This window comes from Physella acuta, unplaced genomic scaffold, assembly GCF_028476545.2.
Source record: "Physella acuta isolate Inbredline_101_S28 unplaced genomic scaffold, ASM2847654v3 ptg000148l, whole genome shotgun sequence".
Classification (NCBI taxonomy): Eukaryota; Metazoa; Mollusca; class Gastropoda; family Physidae; genus Physella; species Physella acuta.
Genome location: NW_026731667.1, coordinates 333,230 through 355,640, shown reverse-complemented (window position 1 = coordinate 355,640; position 22,411 = coordinate 333,230). Strand labels below are relative to the sequence as shown.

Here is a 22,411-nt window from a genome sequence, read left to right as displayed (position 1 = left end):
AGTGAGTTAAATAAAAGCTTGTAAAAAAGATTAATATATCAATTATTTAAGGGCTAAAATAGTTTGACAAAAAAACTCTTTATTTGCTATGTTTTCATACTTGTTTTTCTTTTTAACTAATTATTTTTGGTTTGACCTACCTATGTGAAAACAAGTAAATAAAGATTTGGAAAGAAACTCTTCATGCAGACCATTTTTTTAAATTGTACAAATAAATCAGGCGGTAATGTTAGTGTCTATATTACCAAGAATCGATAACGTCATTATTATTGTGTATTGTTTTCGGCATTAGATTTTAAATTATAATTTTACTGTAGAATCAATGACGTCATTATTATGTGTAATTTAGCGGCATTTCATTTTGATATTCTAATTCGTTTCAAGTGACGTCACTATGGTCCACTATGAAAAGTATTTCTTCTGAATTTCTATAATTAAAGGGATGATTCTACAAATGAATATATTAATAAATTAATTATCGTCTTTAAATAAATTTGTGTATAACATTTTAGGGAAAAAGAACATTATTCTCTATATAAATACGTATTTTTCAGTTCTACACACTGGGCAGATGCTCTCATCTAGCAGAACAGATCAACAAATAACAAAACAAAAAACAAAAATACACACGTGTAAAGACTTTGAGTTATAGTTGAATACTAGACGTCCGGGCCAGGTCCTGCACTGGCCTCTGTAAAAAACGTATCTCTAAAGGACGGTGACCTGTGTTTATTAAGCAAAATGTACAAACTCAAACATAACGGAAACACAAACGCGAAAACAAAAACAAACGCAAACCCAAACGCTAAAACGTAAACAAGTACGCAAAAATAACGCAAATGAAAACATAAATGTAAACATATAGGACTTTAAGGAACGGCTTTTAAACTTTTTTTCAAATAAAATTGATATTTTTGTAAAGGGTAATATATTTAGTTTAAATTTGTTCATTGCAAATTTCGTAAATTAAAATGATAAATTGTAAAATGAAAACTTACTTCGAAAATGATCAATATTGAGTTTTTTTTAAATCATCAATTTAATATTAAGTATACTTTAAAAATATTACAAAACGAAAAGGAAGTCGAGTTTTTTTTAATTTTACATACATACAGAGTCCATTTCATCTTTATATATATGAGAAGAATGGATAGCTTTTCATGACTAAAAACTATTGCGCACCAAATGAGCATAATAATGTGCGGACAATAGAGCGAAATAGTTGTAGGTCACCCTATTAATTTCAGAAAATTTTAATTAATTCATATAAAAATAAATTAGTCATACAATTAAGTCAAATTTGATGTCAGATTGCATTGTCATCGGGTCTTGAACTACGTTACAACTCTGAAACGGGTGGGGTGAAGCAAAATTATTTGTTCGCCCCGGGCGCTACGCCTCTGATACAACACCACCCTAAAGAAATGGAGGATTCACACACAACACCGCCTATGAAAGCTCAATAATATGTTGCTTCTTGAAATAATTCTGCTTATCGTTTTGCAAACGGTTTTGACAAGTTTACGGTCTAGTCAATATTTATGATTAGAGGACGTATGAGAGCGGCTAATACAAGAAGTGTTAGACGTGACAATCGGACCTGCTGGAAAGCCAAGCGCTGTATACTTGCGTCTATAGAGCATACAAGTAAGTTTATCAATAGAACACAAAGGTTAGCTTTATAGCAGAACACCACAAAATGTAAGAATTTAGACCAAGTGCTAGCTAACCGAAAGTCACGAGTTTGGTACAGGGACTAGTAGAGAAGGAAGCAACAGCTCGACCTTTAACCCCGTCATAGTACTGACCGTAGACGAGATAGAGCAGTAGAAGACAAAGGTAAAAAGTTTGTAAGCACCGTCCTACTGTATTGATATAAGTAAAATCATTGCTCAACTTTTAGTTTTTGACATAGAGCAGTATATTTTCAGTAGCCTGACCCTACATCAATCGCTGCGGCAAACTCTAAGCGAGAAATTCTTGGTGGGTTAGAGAACAAGCAAGTGTTTACATTCCCTAAACGGTTTTCTAGAGCCTTAAGTATTTTGAGTGGATATAATTAATTTCACAGCAATTAAAAGCGTAGAGGACTGATTTAATAGAAAAACTAATAACTGTACAAATCAACACATTAGTGCTAAACGTAGTACATAGTTGTACTATTTTGACCTCTGTGTGACTTAATAGTGCTGTTTGGTAAAAATAAAAAAATTCATTTCTGTGCTCTTCTTTGAAATATTTTTTGGGGTTATAGCTGAAAATAAATATTGCTTCAAAGTAAACTAAACTAGTGTTTGAAATATTTGTTGGGGTTATAGCTGAAAATAAAGATTGCTTCAAAGTAAACTAATCTAGTGTTGTTGTTTTGTTTTTATTAATTTTTTGTTCTTAAGTTTGACTTACTTTCACTTAATCATTTACATATTATGACAAATACCGACATACTTGTATGGACCTAGGACGAAGCAACGTTTAACTCCAATATCGATAAATCAGGCCCATATGATGCCTGCGTGAGCTATCTGGTCGCCATATACATCTTAGACTTGTGTGGTGGCACCAAATACATCTTAGTGGCAGACTTCTTGTGTGGTAAAGATGAGTGGCGTGGAGCTCGACTCCTCATCTGACGCCCTCTTCAAACAGCCAATGAGGAGCCGGAGAGTGGTCCAGATTGTCATCCTTGTGGCGGCCCTGGCTCTTGGACTGGCCATCGGTCTGCTGGTGGGGACATTCGCCATCGGCCAGGAGCAGGACGGTCTGTACCTGTCCGGCGTCCCAGCTGGTCTGGTCTCTGACGCCGACCCGGCCATCGCTCAGAAAATCATAGACGGCATCCAAGCCTCGAGGATTGAGGAAAATTTGAGGTATGTACTGCTGACGCTTTATTCATTTTTACACAGCACTGGTGACGCTTCATTTCATTGGTAGGCCTACATAGCAATTATGACGCATCATTCATTACATTTGTACAAAGCACTGATGACGCTTCACTTTTTGCATAACGCTGATAACGCATCTCACAACCTCATGGTTGGCTGTTTCAACTTTCAGACTGTTGTCCCAGAACCCTCACATAAAAATGGTTGGCTGTTTCAACTTTCAGACTGTTGTCCCAGAACCCTCACATAAAAATGATTGGCTGTTTCAACTTTCAGACTGTTGTCCTAAAAAACCTCACATAAAAATGGTTGGCTGTTTCAACTTTCAGACTGTTGTCACAGAACCCTCACATAAAAAAATTTGGCTGTTTCAACTTTCAGACTGTTGTCCTAAAAGACCTCACATAAAAATGGTTGGCTGTTTCAACTTTCAGACTGTTGTCACAGAACCCTCACTTAAAAATGGTTGGCTGTTTCAACTTTCAGACTGTTGTCCTAAAAGACCTCACATAAAAATGGTTGACTGTTTCAACTTTCAGACTGTTGTCACAGAACCCTCACATAAAAATGGTTGGCTGTTTCAACTTTCAGACTATTGTCACAGAACCCTCACATAAAAATGGTTGACTGTTTCAACTTTCAGACTGTTGTCACAGAACCCTCACATAAAAATGGTTGGCTGTTTCAACTTTCAGACTGTTGTCCCAGAAACCTCACATAAAAATGGTTGGCTGTTTCAACTTTCAGACTGTTGTCCCAGAAACCTCACATAAAAATGGTTGGCTGTTTCAACTTTCAGACTGTTGTCCAAGAACCCTTACATAAAAATGGTTGGCTGTTTCAACTTTCAGACTGTTGTCACAGAAACCTCACATTGCTGGCAGAGAAAACGACATGGAGCTGGTTGAGCTGTTGAAGTCCAGATTTCGAAGTGCCGGTCTGGGTGTCCAGACCACGCCCTACGATGTTCTGTTGTCCTACCCAGACTTGCAGACCCCCAACTCTGTTCGGCTGATCAACGCTAGCAACCACATCATCTACGACGCCAAAAGCGACGACAGCGACATATCGGCTCTTCGGGATGTCGTTCCGCCATTTCATGCGTACTCGCCTAGTAGCCTAGTGCAGGTTGGTGCAGGTTGGTGTAGGTTGGTGTAAGTTGGTGTTTGTTGTTGTAGATTAAAGTAGATCCTTGATATCTATTATAGATATCAAAAATAGTCTTCTGCTAAAGCAAATAAATTGTATCTGCAAAATGTTCCTTTTTGATATGTTTCTAAACAAATCGAAATCCTTTCTACCAAAAGTTTATTCATCCCCAGGGTAACATGGTGTTTGTCATCCCCAGGGTAACATCGTGTTTGTCATCCCCAGGGTAACATCGTGTTTGTCATCCCCAGGGTAACATCGTGTTTGTCATCCCCAGGGTAACATCGTGTTTGTCATCCCCAGGGTAACATCGTGTTTGTCATCCCCAGGGTAACATCGTGTTTGTCATCCCCAGGGTAACATCGTGTTTGTCATCCCCAGGGTAACATCGTGTTTGTCATCCCCAGGGTAACATCGTATTTGTCATCCCCAGGGTAACATCGTGTTTGTCATCCCCAGGGTAACATCGTGTTTCCCATCCCCAGGGTAACATCGTGTTTGTCATCCCCAGGGTAACATCGTGTTTGTCATCCCCAGGGTAACATCGTGTTTCCCATCCCCAGGGTAACATCGTGTTTGTCATCCCCAGGGTAACATCGTGTTTGTCATCCCCAGGGTAACATCGTGTTTGTCATCCCCAGGGTAACATCGTGTTTGTCATCCCCAGGGTAACATCGTGTTTGTCATCCCCAGGGTAACATCGTGTTTCCCATCCCCAGGGTAACATCGTGTTTCCCATCCCCAGGGTAACATCGTGTTTGTCATCCCCAGGGTAACATCGTGTTTGTCATCCCCTGGGTAACATCGTGTTTGTCATCCCCAGGGTAACATCGTGTTTGTCATCCCCAGGGTAACATCGTGTTTGTCATCCCCAGGGTAACATCGTGTTTGTTATCCCCAGGGTAACATCGTGTTTCCCATCCCCAGGGTAACATCGTGTTTGTCATCCCCAGGGTAACATCGTGTTTGCTGGGTACGGACGAGACGAAGATTACCAGGTCCTGAGGGAGCACAATGTCACGGTGACCGGAAACCTTGTCTTGGTCAAGTATGGGATGATCTATCGTGGCGACAAGGTCAGTCGGTCTCTTCATGGTCCTTAATAGTAGCAACTATATCTACGTCCCTATATATAAATAATCCAGTCAGTGCAAGTGCGGCTGAACCCAGACTGGTTAAAATCTTAACCTTAGTGTAAACTAAAATAAAACAAAAATCTAAGAGTTTATAAAAATTTATTAAAGTAAAAGAATGGAACAAAATGTAAAAAAAAAAGTTAATTCAACAAAAGACTCAAGGAGTGAATAAAGACTAAACAAAATATACTATACAAACATCTAACCAAACAATCGGACAGAACTCAAGAACACAACTTTCGATGCCTCGGATAGTCTAGGTCTCTGAACGACAAACTTCCTCATCCCCCACGGCAATCGAAAAGCTGTAAAACATCCGCACCAAACACACATGTCATACAAACAAAACATCCGCATCAAACACACATGTCATACAAACAAAACATCCGCATCAAACACACATGCCATACAAACAAAACATCCGCACCAAACACACATGCCATACAAACAAAACATCCGCACCAAACACACATGCCATACAAACAAAACATCCGCACCAAACACACATGCCATACAAACAAAACATCCGCACCAAACACACATGCCATACAAACAAAACATCCGCACCAAACACACATGCCATACAAACAAAACATCCGCACCAAACACACATGCCATACAAATAAAACATCTACACCAAACACACATGTCATACAAAAAAAAACATCCGCACCAAACACACATGTCATACAAACAAAATATCCGCACCAAACACACATGCCATACAAACAAAACATCCGCACCAAACACACATGCCATACAAACAAAACATCCGCACCAAACACACATGCCATACAAATAAAACATCTACACCAAACACACATGTCATACAAAAAAAAACATCCGCACCAAACACACATGTCATACCAACAAAATATCCGCACCAAACACACATGTCATACAAACAAAATATCCGCACCAAACACACATGCCATACAAACAAAACATCCAAAACAATACATACAAAACACCCTGCCTAGTTGCCAAAGCAACCTCTCTTGAGAGAGGGTGGGGGAGAGAAAAGAACAAGGAAACATGAATTTATTGCACAGAAAATATATACATAAATATATTGGCCTACACATGTTTAATAATTATCATTAAAAAAGTTTTTAAAAACCCACGTTTTCTGATTGAACTAAAAAGTAGAAAATAAATTCTATACATCACAATAATGCAAGTAATCACTCTACTATAAGCGATGAAAAACGTGGGGCGCCAAAGTAAAAGTTTTTTATCGGTCATTGTTAATATAAGATGTAAAAGTTATATTACTATAGATTAGATAATACTATTGAGTTTTATTAGGGAGCTTGTAGAGAGTCAACAGTATTAACAACTGTAAGAAAATCACGGCGCCCCACGTTTTTCATCGCTATAGTAGAGTGATTGCTTGCATTATTGTGATGTATAGCATTTATTTTCTACTTTTAGTTCAATCAGAAAACGTGGGTTTTTTAAAACTTTTTTAATGATAATTATTGTCTACTTTTTAGTCTTTGTCTGTTTGTTTGCATTCAAATCTTGCTATCGATTTTATCTTCTCGCATTCACTGTTTTTTTTTGGGTAAACGAAGACAACTCGTAAAAAACACGTGCCTTTTCCAATCGACCTTTTTTCTGTGTTGCCGTTTTTTTTCACCGTTGTTTGTACACAAACACCGCGTGACCACTACTCAGTAAGCCAAAAGAGGGAGAATACCGAACCTTGTTTTCATCAAAATACAATTACTAGGTTATGTCCCTTTTTTGTACAAATATATAGGGGCCTAAAATGATCAATACAAATTTTCCATGGATCAATTTAGTAATAATAACAATTGAATATTCTATTGTCATCGGAAACAAAGCTTCCCTGAAAATTTCAGCGCGCTAGCTAACTGGGAAGTGCCCGAAATTTTGATCGCAAGATTTGATTGGAGAACCAAACAAACAAACAAACAAACAGACGCGAAAGCAAGTTAAAGAAAACGTGGGAAAATACTACTTACTACTACTAAAGATAACTAGCTAAAACTTCGAGTAAAATACTAATCCCTACTACTACAAATTTAAAATACTAAAATCAATTCTTTAAAAATCCGAACCACAGTCTTACCGAGAACGCCATGGTACCCAACCATAGGATGATAATTATAGTACATACAATTTAACTATCAAATTAAAAATCACGTGTAATGAAATCATGGTAGAACCAACTTCACCTACATAAGGAGCAGCCCGAAACCATTGGTCTACCTACACAACATCCACATAGGTAACAATTAAGTTAACACACCCCGCTAAGGCCCCAATGAAGGCAGACACAAAGCAAATAATGCCCAACATGACGTTGCAAGAAACATCACACATTAATTTTAAAGCAACCTAAAACTCGAACTAAAATGTACCAATTACTATCTAGGACAACCACGAAAATCAACTAGCCAAACTTAGTTATCGTGGGGAACTAACGATAACAATAAAGCATATAAATAATAAAGTAAAATACTATTAAAACACACACACGTTCTCACCAGTTTAGGAAACATCCAAATAAACCATTTGGCTGGATTCAGAAAGTACAAAAACACATTTTGAATCAATAAAAAAACACACACCACGTGTGTAGCCTACAAGATCTGCCGATATCCACAATCTCGTTTTAGACGAAAAAGAAATGAAACAAGAAACTCATCGGCAGCCGCTTTCATATCTCACACATAAAAATACAATATTGTAAAAAATAAAAAAAAAAAACCTCAGAAACAACCTACAATACATTCTCGACCCAAGCGGTCAGTCGGCCGTAAATACCTGGCCGGAAGGGAAACCCCGCAGCCGCTGTACAGCAGAACATTCACGCACCGATTCGCACACAAAAATATAATAATACAAATAATATATTCGCCCGTCAACATTTATAATTATATATATATATATATATATATATATATATATATATATATATATATATATATATATATATATATATATGATTTTTTTGAACAGGTGGACATAGCCAACAAACATGGCGCTACTGGCGTCATCATGTTCTCTGACCCAGCCGACTACACGGGGATGAAGAGCGGTGACCCACGGGTCTACCCAGACACTTGGTGGCTGCCCCCCACTGGCTCGCAGAGGGGGACCGTCTTCACGGGGGACGGGGATCCGCTGACCCCGGGCCATCCAGCAAACAGTAGGTATACAAGGCCATCCAACAAACAGTAGGTATACAAGGCCATCCAACAAACAGTAGGTATACAAGGCCATCCAACAAACAGTAGGTATACAAGGTCATCCAACAAACAGTAGGTATACAAGGCCATCCAACAAACAGTAGGTATACAAGGCCATCCAACAAACAGTAGGTATACAAGGCAATCCAACAAACATTAGATAAAGGATGCGTGCCATCAAAGACTAGATAAAGTGAAATTAAAGCTACAGTGAATAACAAGAAAATCATTCATGCGTGTCCTTTAGGTCTCGCCTTCCATTATTCTGAAACCTAAAACTTTAAACCCTTCAAGTGTCCTTTAGTTCTTGCCTTCCATTATTCTGAAACCTAAAACTTTAAACCCTTCATGTGTGTCCTTTAGTTCTTGCCTTCCGTTATTCTGAAACCTAAAACTTTAAACCCTTCATGCGTGTCCTTTAGATCTCGCTTATCGTTATCCTGAAGAGGAAGTCAAACCTCCACTGCCCAAAATTCCTTCTCATCCCATCGGCTATGGGGCTGCCATTCACATAATCAAGTAAGATTTTAGAACATTTATAAGTGGCAGGTATGTGTGGGATAGTGGCGGGTATGTGTGGGATAATGGCAGGTATGTGTGGGATAGTTAGATATTGTGTGTGGAATAGTGGCAGGTATGTGTGGGATAGTTAGATATTGTGTGTGGAATAGTGGCAGGTATGTGTGGGATAGTGGCAGGTATGTGTGGGATAGTGGCAGGTATGTGTGGGATAGTGGCAGGTATGTGTGGGATAGTGGCAGGTATGTGTGGGATAGTGGCAGGTATGTGTGTGATAGTGGTAGGTATGTGTGGGATAGTGGCAGGTATGTATAGTATAGTGGTAGGTATGTGTGGGATAGTGGCAGCCTATCAAGTTTGTGTTCGTGCGGTTGTTCTAGTCTCAACTGATTTTGATTCACCTCTCCTCCCCCAGGTCAATGTCGGGACCCCCAGCACCATCTAGTTGGCAGGGTGGTCTGAACGTGACCTACCACCTAGGACCTACCTTCATACACCCAGGCTGGTAAGTTCATGTGTGTGTGTGGCTGTCTGAACGTGACCTACCACCTAGGACCTACCTTCATACACCCAGGCTGGTAAGTTCATGTGTGTGTGTGTGTGTCTGTCCGAACGTGACCTACCACCTAGGACCTACCTTCATACACCCAGGCTGGTAAGTTCATGTGTGTGTGTGGCTGTCTGAACGTGACCTACCACCTAGGACCTACCTTCATACACCCAGGCTGGTAAGTTCATGTGTGTGTGTGTGTGTCTGTCTGTCTGAACGTGACCTACCACCTAGGACCTACCTTCATACACCCAGACTGGTAAGTTCATGTGTGTGTGTGTGTCTGTCTGAACGTGACCTACCACCTAGGACCTACCTTCATACACCCAGACTGGTAAGTTCATGTGTGTGTGTGTGTCTGTCTGAACGTGACCTACCACCTAGGACCTACCTTCATACACCCAGACTGGTAAGTTCATGTGTGTGTGTGTGTCTGTCTGAACGTGACCTACCACCTAGGACCTACCTTCATTCACCCAGGCTGGTAAGTTCATCAAGACCAGCCCTTTTTTTACTACAGATGGAGAAAGTCCATGTCTCGCAATAATAATAAAAAAAAAACAATATGTAAAGCTCTTTATTTATTGTCACAGGAAAATTGATTCAAATTATTTATTGTCGCAGGAAAATTGATTTGAATTATTTATTATCCCAGGAAAATTGAGTTGAATGTCACATCCAAAAACGAGAGAGCTAAAGCTGACAATGTGTTTGGTATCATCAGAGGATTCGTCGAGCCAGGTGAGTTTATACTGACATCCAGGTGAGTTTATACTGACATCCAGGTGAGTTTATACTGACATCCAGGTGAGTTTATACTGACATCCAGGTGAGTTTATACTGCCATCCAGGTGAGTTTATACTGACATCCAGGTGAGTTTATACTGACATCCAGGTGAGTTTATACTGCCATCCAGGTGAGTTTATACTGACATCCAAGTGAGTTTATACTGACATACAGGTGAGTTTATACTGACATCCAGGTGAGTTTATACTGACATCCAGGTGAGTTTATACTGACATCCAGGTGAGTTTATACTGCCATCCAGGTGAGTTTATACTGACATCCAGGTGAATTTATCATGACATCAAGTTGAGTTTATACTTACAGCCATATATAGCATGTTTTAAAACTGGTATAGTGGTCAAGTAGTGACCATCTGATTTGTTTACAGATCGCTACGTTCTCATTGGTAACCATCGTGACGCCTGGATCTATGGGGCCATTGACCCCTCCAGTGGTACAGCCGTTATGTTGGAGGTGGCCAGGGTCATGGGGGAGCTCGTACAGTCAGGTAAACAGGTGTTTGGTACAGTCAGGTAAACAGGTGTTTGGTACAGTCAGGTAAACAGGTGTTTGGTACAGTCAGGTAAAGAGTTGCTGGTACAGTTAGGTAAACATGTATTGGTACAGTTAGGTAAACAGGTGCTAGTAAAGTCAGGTAAACAGGTGTTTGGTACAGTTAGGTAAACAGGTGCTAGTAAAGTCAGGTAAACAGGTGTTTGGTACAGTCAGGTAAACAGGTGTTTGGTACAGTCAGGTAAAGAGGTGTTTGGTACAGTCAGGTAAACAGGTGTTTGGTACAGTCAGGTAAACAAGTGTTTGGTACAGTTAGGTAAAGAGTTGCTGGTACAGTCAGGTAAACAGGTGTTTGGTACAGTCAGGTAAACAGGTGTTTGGTACAGTTAGGTAAACATGTATTGGTACAGTCAGGTAAACAGGTGTTTGGTACAGTTAGGTAAACAGGTGCTAGTAAAGTCAGGTAAACAGGTGTTTGGTACAGTCAGGTAAACAGGTGTTTGGTACAGTTAGGTAAAGAGTTGCTGGTACAGTCAGGTAAACAGGTGTTTGGTACAGTCAGGTAAACAGGTGTTTGGTACAGTCAGGTAAACAGGTGTTTGGTACAGTCAGGTAAACATGTATTGGTACAGTCAGGTAAACAGGTGTTTGGTACAGTCAGGTAAACAAGTGTTTGGTACAGTTAGGTAAAGAGTTGCTGGTACAGTCAGGTAAACAGGTGTTTGGTACAGTCAGGTAAACATGTATTGGTACAGTCAGGTAAACTGGTGTTTGGTACAGTCAGGTAAACATGTATTGGTACAGTCAGGTAAACTGGTGTTTGGTACAGTTAGGTAAACAGGTGTTGGTACAGTCAGGTAAACAGGTGTTTGGTACAGTCAGGTAAACAGGTGTTTGGTACAGTCAGGTAAAGAGTTGCTGGTGCAGTTAAGTAAACAGGTATTGGTACAGTCAGGTAAACAAGTGTTTGGTACAGTCAGGTAAACAGGTATTGGTACAGTCAGGTAAACAGGTGTTTGGTACAGTCAGGTAAACATGTATTGGTACAGTCAGGTAAACAGGTGCTGGTACAGTCAGGTAAACAGGTGTTTGGTACAGTCAGGTAAACAGGTGCTGGTACAGTTAGGTAAACAGGTATTGGTACAGTCAGGTAAACAGGTGTTTGGTACAGTCAGGTAAACAGGTATTGGTACAGTCAGGTAAACAGGTATTGGTACAGTCAGGTAAACATGTATTGGTACAGTCAGGTAAACATGTATTGGTACAGTCAGGTAAACATGTATTGGTACAGTCAGGTAAACATGTATTGGTACAGTCAGGTAAACATGTATTGGTATAGTCAGGTAAACATGTATTGGTACAGTCAAGTAAACAGGTGTTTGCTACAGTCAGGTAAACAGGTGCTGGTACTGTTAGGTACATATTTTTAACAAAATATGTAAATATTTGATAACATTGTTTACCATCCCTCAGGCCAGTGGAGACCACGACGATCTATTGTGTTTTGTTCCTGGGGAGCTGAGGAGTATGCACTGATTGGTTCCACAGAATGGGTAGAGGTCAGTTACATTACGTTGGTTTACGTTGGTTTACCTTGCGTTACGTTGGTTTACCTTACGTTACGCTACGTTGGTTTACCTTGCTTTACGTTGCGTTGGTTTACCTTGCGTTACGTTACGTTGGTTTACGTTGGTTAACGTTGGTTTACTTTGCGTTACGTTACGTTGGTTTACTTTGCGTTACGTTACGTTGGTTTACCTTGCGTTATGTTACGTTGGTTTACCTTGCGTTACGTTACGTTGGTTTACCTTGCGTTACGTTACGTTGGTTTACATTGCGTTACGTTACGTTGGTTTACCTTGCGTTACGTTACGTTGGTTTACCTTACGTTACGTTGGTTTACGTTGGTTTACTTTGCGTTACGTTACGTTGGTTTACGTTGGTTTACCTTGCGTAACGTTACGTTGGTTTACGTTGGTTTACCTTGCGTTACGTTGGTTTACCTTGCGTTACGCTACGTTGGTTTACTTTGCGTTACGTTACGTTAATTTACCTTGCGTTACGTTACGTTGGTTTACCTTGCGCTACGTTGGTTTACGTTGGTTTACTTTGCGTTACGTTACATTGGTTTACGTTGGTTTACCTTGCGTTACGTTACGTTGGTTTACGTTGGTTTACCTTGCGTTACGTTACGTTGGTTTACCTTGCGTTACGTTACGTTGGTTTACCTTGCGTTATGTTACGTTGGTTTACGTTGGTTTACCTTGCGTTACGTTACGTTGGTTTACCTTGCGTTACGTTACGTTGGTTTACCTTGCGTTACGTTACGTTGGTTTATCTTGCGTTATGTTACGTTACGTTACGTTACGATAAGTATGTTTCATCATAAAGAATTTTTCCTGATTTAAGCAATACGTGGCTACACTGAGAGAGAGGGCGGTGGCTTATGTAAACATTGACATCGCTGTGGATGGTAGGTCCTTTGTCTCTTTATGGTGGTGGATGGTGTGGTTTAGGATGGTGGATGGTGTGGTTTAGGGTGGTGGATGTGGTTAGGATGGTGGATGTGGTTAGGGAGATGGATGGTGTGGTTAGGGTGGTGGATGTGGTTAGGGTGGTGGATGGTGTGGTTTATGATGGTGGATGTGGTTTGAGTGATGGATGTGGCAAGGGTGGTGGATGTTTGATTAATGAAAGCAATTTAACCTGCGTGGTGTGATGTTTCAGGTAATGACACTGTTCAAGTGTCTGCTACACCGTTGATGCGAAATGTCGTCATTGATGCATGTAAGAAGGTATGACGTCATACACAGTCATACCAATATTGTCATACAACAGTGTTATACACAAACAATCATGTCATACACATACAACCAATGTCATACACATACAACCAATGTCATACACATACAACCAATGTCATACACATACAACCAATGTCATACACATACAACCAATGTCATACACATACAACCAATGTCATACACATACAACAAGTGTCATACACATACAACAAATGTCATACACATACAACCAATGTCATACACATACAACTAATGTCATACACATACAACCAATGTCATACACATACAACCCATGTCATACACATACGACCAATGTCATACACACAGATTATAACATGTTCATCCTAACATGTAGAATTGAATGTTGGTTTATTGTCCAATGGAAAGGTTCCTAACCCAAATCCTAATGAGGTCAAGGCCGGCAGACGTAGCATATATGACACCTGGGTACACGTGACACCAGACCTAGATGACAACAACAAAACAACTGGCCAACCTGTGTAGGTGTTTCTCTGTCTGTTGTCTGCCCTATATCAAACTAGTGCCCCAGTATCAACAATTGTGCCCATGTATTAATATAGTGCCCCAGTATCAACAGTGCCCTATTGATTTATCAATTAATGTTTCCCCAGTATGTCCTCCCTAGCATCAGATAGTGACTACGCTCCCCTCCTCCAGAGGGCGGGCATCACAGCAGTTGATGCCACCTACACTTTTGACCAGGTACCTCCTCTTGTTGCTTTAGTGAAGTTAAACATGTTCATGTTATAGAATGATATGCTGTTGTCAATATCACGAATGGATAACTATAGTACACAGTAAGACTGTCAAACAAGTGTCTAGTACACAGTAACGTTGTAAACCAACTATCTAGTACACAGTAAGACTGTCAAACAAGTGCCTAGTACACAGTAAGATTGTCAAACCAACTATCTAGTACACAGTAACATTATTAAAACAACTATCAAGTATGTACACAGTAACATTGTACAACCTCCACAGAAACGATACAGTGTTTCGTCCTATGCGCTCTACCACACGGAGTATGAAACCTTCCAAATTGTCAAGGACCAGTTTGATCGGGAGTTTAAGGTAAGTCAAGACGAGGCTTGTGAGCCGGGGACAGCATCCTATCTAGGAGAGAAAATTGTTCAATCAACCGAGTGATGCCCCTTAGGCGATAGATTACCAACTGGGGTAGCTTGGTTTTCTTCTCTACAGTTTCTGCGGCACATTTTGTTTTGGGAACGTTCAGTCCCTTGGGCCGTCTGTGGGGAGAGGGACATGGGCAACATCTGATGGTTTGATGCGTGTTGCCTGGGCACTGTCAGGCTATCAAACCATCTAATATATAAAGTTGAATTCTGTATGTTACCGCGGACAGCGATCCATGATTACAGAGGAATTCAGCAAAAAAAAGACTTGATCGCCATAGTGTTGAAATTATATCTCTAAAGTGCTCTTCGTCTAAATTAATGATTTTAAAAATTAATATAGAAGGTGTTATAATTGACGGCATGTGCATTGAACAAAATTAAAGAAAATGTATCACCCTTTCACAAACATTATTATTTTTTAAATATTTAGTATGAAGTGTGTAGGTTTTAATTACGTTATAGGCCTACATATAATACTTAATGGTTTTCTTAGTGTGTTTTTACTTTCTCGTATATACGAAGTATAGAGAAAGTCTTGTAATCGTGCAAAAAAAAATCGAGATTTTGCAAATCTCGACGTTTTACACCTCACTGATACGGAAAAACAAAATTTTGCAATCTTGTCCGTATGTCTGTGTGTGTGTGTCTGTCTGTCTGTTTGTCTGTGTGTAAACACAATAACTTGAGTACTGTTACAGCTAGGTTGATGAAAATTCATATATAAGTATTTTATCAAAATCGTAGATCCGTATCAACTTTTTGAGCGATTTCCGATAACCGGAAGTTGTACTTTTTCTACTTTGAATTTTTCAAAAGCCTATAACTTGAGTACTATTTCAGATAGATAAATGAAATTTCACATGTAAGTAAAAGCTAATTGTCTACCTTCTGTCAAATTTTGAGTAATTTCAGTTGACCGGAAGTACTAATTTACGCTATTTCCGATTTTTCAAAAAACGCATGTTAATTTATAAAGTACTAATAATATTGCGCACTATTATACACATCTTTATTCGGCGTTCGCTTGGTGCGCAATTCTTTTTTTATGAGATTCTATTCTATTTTTAAAAGTTTAAGTGTTTAAAATGGATTAAAAATCATAACTCTATCCCCAGTTACCATCCCCTGTTGTTTTATATAAGAATATTCGAGAAAGTTTAGGGGAGATCACTACCGGTTTATTTTATGCTAACTTTAAAAATCGTGAGATGAAATAAAATCGTAGTAAATGTGACTTGCTGCCTTCATCGCAGCAATAGTTCAACCAACTTTACTGCCACATTTATCACGTTCATTACATAACAAAACTTAGGATCAAAACAAAAAACACATGCTAAACATAACGATGTGTCTAAGTTACAATTATAATTAATTTTTATAGCGCCTATTTATCTAAATACGTAGCAAATTATCTTTTATTATATTTTTATTTATCATTATTATAAACTATAATGCTTTAAAGTTTGCACATATGCTATCAAAATAAAACAAAACCCACATGAATAAGCACTCAAAATTTAACAATAAACAACAATTAAATCAAAATATTTTTAAAATGATTTTTGTGACTTGTTTCTGTGACTTTATTTCTGTGACTTTTTTCCCGATAAAATTTTTCCTTTTTGAATTTTTTCTTTGACTTTTTTCCTAACAAATACTGTGACTTTTTTCCGTTCACTGTTACATCAGTAACATGCTAACATTTATTGCTATCTGCCACACGTACATTTTTTTTTACAAAGCCTCAACTCAAAGTTTCTTCTTCTTGTGTCCAGTTTCATGCGGCCATGGCCCAGTTTGGAGCTGAGATGGTCCGGTCACTTGCTGACCCTCTGATACTGCCCATGAACGTCACCAACTACGCTACAGGTCTGGAAGAACTGAGAGTCATCCTCCACAAGGAATACGGCGAACTGCTAAGTTCAAATCTAGGTGACAGCTATGGTGAGTGGACATTGAGAGGTCACAGCTATGGTGAGTGGACATTGAGAGGTCACAGCTATGGTGAGTGGACATTGAGAGGTCACAGCTATGGTGAGTGGACATTGAGAGGTCACAGCTATGGTGAGTGGACATTCAGAGGTCACAGCTATGGTGAGTGGACATTGAGAGGTCACAGCTATGGTGAGTGGACATTGAGAGGTCACAGCTATGGTGAGTGGACATTCAGAGGTCACAGCTATGGTGAGTGGACATTGAGAGGTCACAGCTATGGTGAGTGGACATTGAGAGGTCACAGCTATGGTGAGTGGACATTGAGAGGTCACAGCTATGGTGAGTGGACATTGAGAGGTCACAGCTATGGTGAGTGGACATTCAGAGGTCACAGCTATGGTGAGTGGACATTCAGAGGTCACAGCTATGGTGAGTGGACATTGAGAGGTCACAGCTATGGTGAGTGGACATTGAGAGGTCACAGCTATGGTGAGTGGACATTGAGAGGTCACAGCTATGGTGAGTGGACATTGAGAGGTCACAGCTATGGTGAGTGGACATTGAGAGGTCACAGCTATGGTGAGTGGACATTGAGAGGTCACAGCTATGGTGAGTGGACATTGAGAGGTCACAGCTAAGGTGAGTGGACATTGAGAGGTCACAGCTATGGTGAGTGGACATTGAGAGGTCACAACTATGGTGAGTGGACATTGAGAGGTCACAGCTATGGTGAGTGGACATTGAGGTCACAGCTATGGTGAGTGGACATTGAGGTCACAGCTATGGTGAGTGGACATTGAGAGGTCACAGCTATGGTGAGTGGACATTGAGAGGTCACAGCTATGGTGAGTGGACATTGAGAGGTCACAGCTATGGTGAGTGGACATTGAGAGGTCACAGCTATGGTGAGTGGACATTGAGAGGTCACAGCTATGGTGAGTGGACATTGAGAGGTCACAGATACACATTATTTGCTACTTTTTGTGTTAGAGACTGTTTTCTCTTTACAGATCTGCTAGAGACAGTGATACGGAACTTCTCCGTTGATGTATCAACATTTGAAAACAACTTACAGAAAGTAAACAAGAAGAAGTAAGTCACGGGCTGTTTAATATTTAATTAATAAATTAATTTATGTTTGACAACACAATGTCGTCCGGACGTCCTGTTGGACAGCACGACTTACCTGACGTCCTGTTGGACAACACGACTTACCTGACGTCCTGTCGACTTACCTGACGTCCTGTTGGACAACACGACTTACCTGACGTCCTGTTGGACAACACGACTTACCTGACGTCCTGTTGGACAACACGACTTACCTGACGTCCTGTCGACTAACCTGACGTCCTGTTGGACAACACGACTTACCTGACGTCCTGTTGGACAACACGACTTACCTGACGTCCTGTCGACTTACCTGACGTCCTGTTGGACAACACGACTTACCTGACGTCCTGTTGGACAACACGACTTACCTGACGTCCTGTTGGTGAACACGACTTACCTGACGTCCTGTTGGTCAACACGACTTACCTGACGTCCTGTTGGACAACACGACTTACCTGACGTCCTGTTGGACAACACGACTTACCTGACGTCCTGTTGGACAACACGACTTACCTGACGTCCTGTTGGACAGCACGACTTACCTGACGTCCTGTTGGACAACACAACTTACCTGACGTCCTGTTGGACATCACGACTTACATGACGTCCTGTTGGACAGCACGACTTACCTGACGTCCTGTTCGACAGCACGACTTACCTGACGTCCTGTTCGACAGCACGACTTTCCTGACGTCCTGTTGGACAGCACGACTTACCTGACGTCCTGTTGGACAACACGACATACCTGACGTCCTGTTGGACAGCACGATTTACCTGACGTCCTGTTGGACAGCACGACTTACCTGACGTCCTGTCGACTTACCTGACGTCCTGTTGGACAGCACGACTTACCTGACGTCCTGTTGGACAGCACGACTTACCTGACGTCCTGTCGACTTACCTGACGTCCTGTTGGACAACACGACTTACGTGACGTCCTGTTGGACAACACGACTTACCTGACGTCCTGTTGGACAACACTACTTACCTGACGTCCTGTCGACTTACCTGACGTCCTGTTGGACAGCACGACTTACCTGACGTCCTGTTGGACAGCACGACTTACCTGACGTCCTGTTGGACAGCACGACTTACCTGACGTCCTGTTGGACAACACGACTTACCTAGCGTCCTGTTGGACAACACGACTTACCTGACGTCCTGTTGGACAACACGACTTACCTGACGTCCTGTTGGACAGCACGACTTACCTGACGTCCTGTTGGACAGCACGACTTACCTGACGTGTTGCTGTTCCCCAGTCCCCTGGCTGTACGAGCTGTCAATGACCAGATCATGCTTTTAGAGCGGGCATTTCTGGAACCAGAGGGCCTCCCCAACCGTCCTTATAAGAAGTAAGTGGACATTTCTATTGTGGACATTTCTATTGTGGACATTTCTATTGTGGACATTTCTATTGTGGACATTTCTATTGTGGACATTTCTATTGTGGACATTTCTATTGTGGACATTTCTATTGTGGACATTTCTATTGTAGACATTTCTATTGTAGACATTTCTATTGTAGAGATTTCTATTGTGGACATTTCTACTGTGGACATTTCTATTGTGGACATTTCTATTGTAGACATTTCTATTGTTGACATTTCTATTGTAGACATTTCTATTGTGGACATTTCTACTGTGGACATTTCTGTTGTGGACATTTCTATTGTAGACATTTCTATTGTAGACATTTCTATTGTAGACATTTCTATTGTGGACATTTCTATTGTGGACATTTCTATTGTGGACATTTCTATTGTGGGCATTTCTATTGTGGACATTTCTATTGTGGACATTTCTATTGTGGACATTTCTATTGTAGACATTTCTATTGTAGACATTTCTATTGTAGACATTTCTATTGTGGACATTTCTATTGTGGACATTTCTATTGTGGACATTTCTACTGTGGACATTTCTATTGTAGACATTTCTATTGTGGACATTTCTATTGTGGACATTTCTATTGTGGACATTTCTATTGTGGACATTTCTACTGTGGACATTTCTATTGTGGACATTTCTATTGTAGACATTTCTATTGTAGATATTTCTATTGTAGACATTTCTACTGTGGACATTTCTATTGTGGACATTTCTATTGTGGACATTTCTATTGTGGACATTTCTATTGTGGACATTTCTATTGTGGACATTTCTATTGTAGACATTTCTATTGTAGACATTTCTACTGTGGACATTTCTATTGTGGACATTTCTATTGTGGACATTTCTATTGTGGACATTTCTATTGTGGACATTTCTACTGTGGACATTTCTTTCTGTGATGCCACCATTTTTTTCTTTCATGCCACCATTTCTTTCCGTGATGGGTGGGCATTTCAATTAACATTGGAAGATATTCCTTGACAAAGAGTTTGTCTTATTTTGTTCAAGAAAAAAAAACATATTCATACCTCAGGTGAATGTTGTTTCCCTTGCAGGCACCTTATCTTTGCTGAGAACTCCAATGATGGCTATGCTGGCAGCAGTTTCCCTGGACTGGTTGACCTGCTGTTTGAGGTGGACAACAGCACAGAGAGGTGGGATCAAGTGAGGCAGCATTTTGCTGTCATCCTGCAAGTTATCCAATCAGCTGGTGCCACGCTGCGTGACGTCACTGGTTTTATGGCTGAATATCTGTAAACAGGTCACATATGTTGGCTGTCGGCCCACGATTGGTTAAAGCGAACATTATGTTCAAGCGGTGGTGCTTGTTTTCTTCATGTCTGTATGTAACCTACCTGTAAGTCTGTGTCAAGACAACCAGGTTTAAAGACGTCCGGACTTTTCTTTCTGCGTCTGAAGTTGACGCTAATAATAATACAATAATGGACACCAGTGAGTTGACGAAAATCCTTCCGTAATGTTGTTGACATGGAATAAAAATGTGTTTTTTTAGATTTAGGACCGTAAAAATAATAAAAGATAAAATTTTAATAAAAACTTAAGCCTAAAATTAATTAAGGCTACATTTCTATTTGAAAATTTCATCAAGCCTAAGTTATAACCCGATGTTTCACTTTCTTAAGACAAACATTGATTGGCTGTACAGGAACTCCGTGATCGATTTCTGACAGCCCCACTTTATAGTTTTTTTGTTTACAAAACTTTGCAGATCGAGTTTTTAAATAACAATGCAAATATAAACCCCATGACCTAGTTTTTTCTTTTTTTAGCTTACAATGTGTACAATAAAATTTATGGCGGCCTATCAAATAGCAGGATGCCATTGTTTATGTAGCCATTACACTTGAAAACCATATTGTTTCTGCTTTTTTTTATTTAGTTACCGAAAAAATTAAAAACATCAAATACATCCAATCTTTAGTAAATTCCGAAAAAAAAACCAGACAGGCAGGATTTTATAACCATATTAATTGTAACTACGCCGTGCATGATTTTTAAATGAATTTATGGACCTCTCGAATACCTTTGAGAGTTTTCTCGCTGGCGTCCATTGCATTTTTTATCAATAAAAATTTTAAAAGACAAGATTATTGTGTTTGTTATGTAATATTCACTCTAGGGACCTTTCTCCATTTCGCAAGTACAGGGGGTATTTTTTCTGGACGGTTATATATATATATATATATATATATATATATATATATATATATATATATATATATATATATATATTATATATATATATATATATATATATATATATATATATATATATATATATATATATGTACGAAGGACGATGACTTGTTGTTTAGTAATCAGCATACACCCGGCATTGTTCGGGTTTAGGAAATACATCAAATTAACACTAACCACAACCAACCAAAACCAAACACACACAAAAAAAACCAAAAAATACACAAACACAAATAAAACACAAACAAAAACAAAAAACGAAAACACAAACCGAAAAACAAACACAAACACGAACTCAAAGAAAACATAAACACAAACAAAAAATCAAACGAAAACAAATACAAATACAAAACACAAACCCAAACGCAAACAAAAACCCAAATACAAAGAACACAAACAAGAAAGCAAACACAAATACAAATTTAAACACAAACGCAAACCTAAACGCAAACAATAACCCAAAGTAATGCAAATAAACGCAAATATAAACATACTTAAATGCAAACATAAAAGCATACTGCTCATAGTCAAGCTCAGGGCGCCAAATCGCACCATGCTGAGACGCCGGCGGAAACGCCTGATACAACTTACTAAACGACTATAGAACCCCAACTTTGCCTCTTAAAATACTATTTAATTCACTCTAATTTTAATTATTTAATTATCATTTTTATGTATATATTTTGCTATTTTTGCCTTGGTGTCAACCCCCTAAATGGTGTCACCCGGTGCGGTTCGCACCACCCCCCCCCCCCCCCCGCCTTCGCTTCCCTACACCTCTGACAGTACATTCAGAGTATAAAATAAATAAAAGGCAGTATTTAAAATACCGACCACATTGCACTTGATCAATTCAATAAAAAGTTTAAACCCCCCTTCCCCTGCTGTAATGTTTTTTTTCTAAAGGGAAGTAATTGTGTTTTTCTAATTTATCAAGGGATGTAAGGAGTGGTAAAGAACTAAATGTAAATAATTTTCAGACACAATTAGAATTTTTGTGACAGGTGATACATTTTTATTTTGTTTAATGGACATG

At 39.6% G+C, this 22,411-nt stretch overlaps 1 protein-coding gene across 3 annotated transcripts; it reads left to right on the top strand.

The window, feature by feature from the left end:
- Window positions 1–1,556: 1,556 nt before the first annotated feature.
- Window positions 1,557–21,239, top strand: LOC131935521 (putative N-acetylated-alpha-linked acidic dipeptidase). Of its 3 annotated transcripts, none has more exons than XM_059291950.1 (19): window positions 1,557–1,647; window positions 2,497–2,867; window positions 3,734–4,010; window positions 4,985–5,107; window positions 8,159–8,348; window positions 8,811–8,907; window positions 9,323–9,412; window positions 10,113–10,198; window positions 10,633–10,752; window positions 12,231–12,316; window positions 13,167–13,230; window positions 13,485–13,552; window positions 13,949–14,061; window positions 14,194–14,284; window positions 14,564–14,653; window positions 16,494–16,662; window positions 17,664–17,745; window positions 19,026–19,118; window positions 20,214–21,239. In XM_059291950.1, exons 2-19 carry the CDS (start codon window positions 2,599–2,601, stop codon window positions 20,413–20,415), a joined length of 2,310 nt encoding a protein of 769 aa, XP_059147933.1. In that variant the 5' UTR covers window positions 1,557–1,647; window positions 2,497–2,598; the 3' UTR covers window positions 20,416–21,239. The 3 variants fall into 3 exon arrangements, with proteins under 3 accessions (XP_059147933.1, XP_059147935.1, XP_059147934.1); XM_059291952.1 differs by lacking the exon at window positions 1,557–1,647 and adding an exon at window positions 1,822–1,839; XM_059291951.1 differs by lacking the exon at window positions 1,557–1,647 and having other exon boundaries at window positions 2,440–2,867.
- The last annotated feature ends 1,172 nt before the right edge of the window (window positions 21,240–22,411 follow it).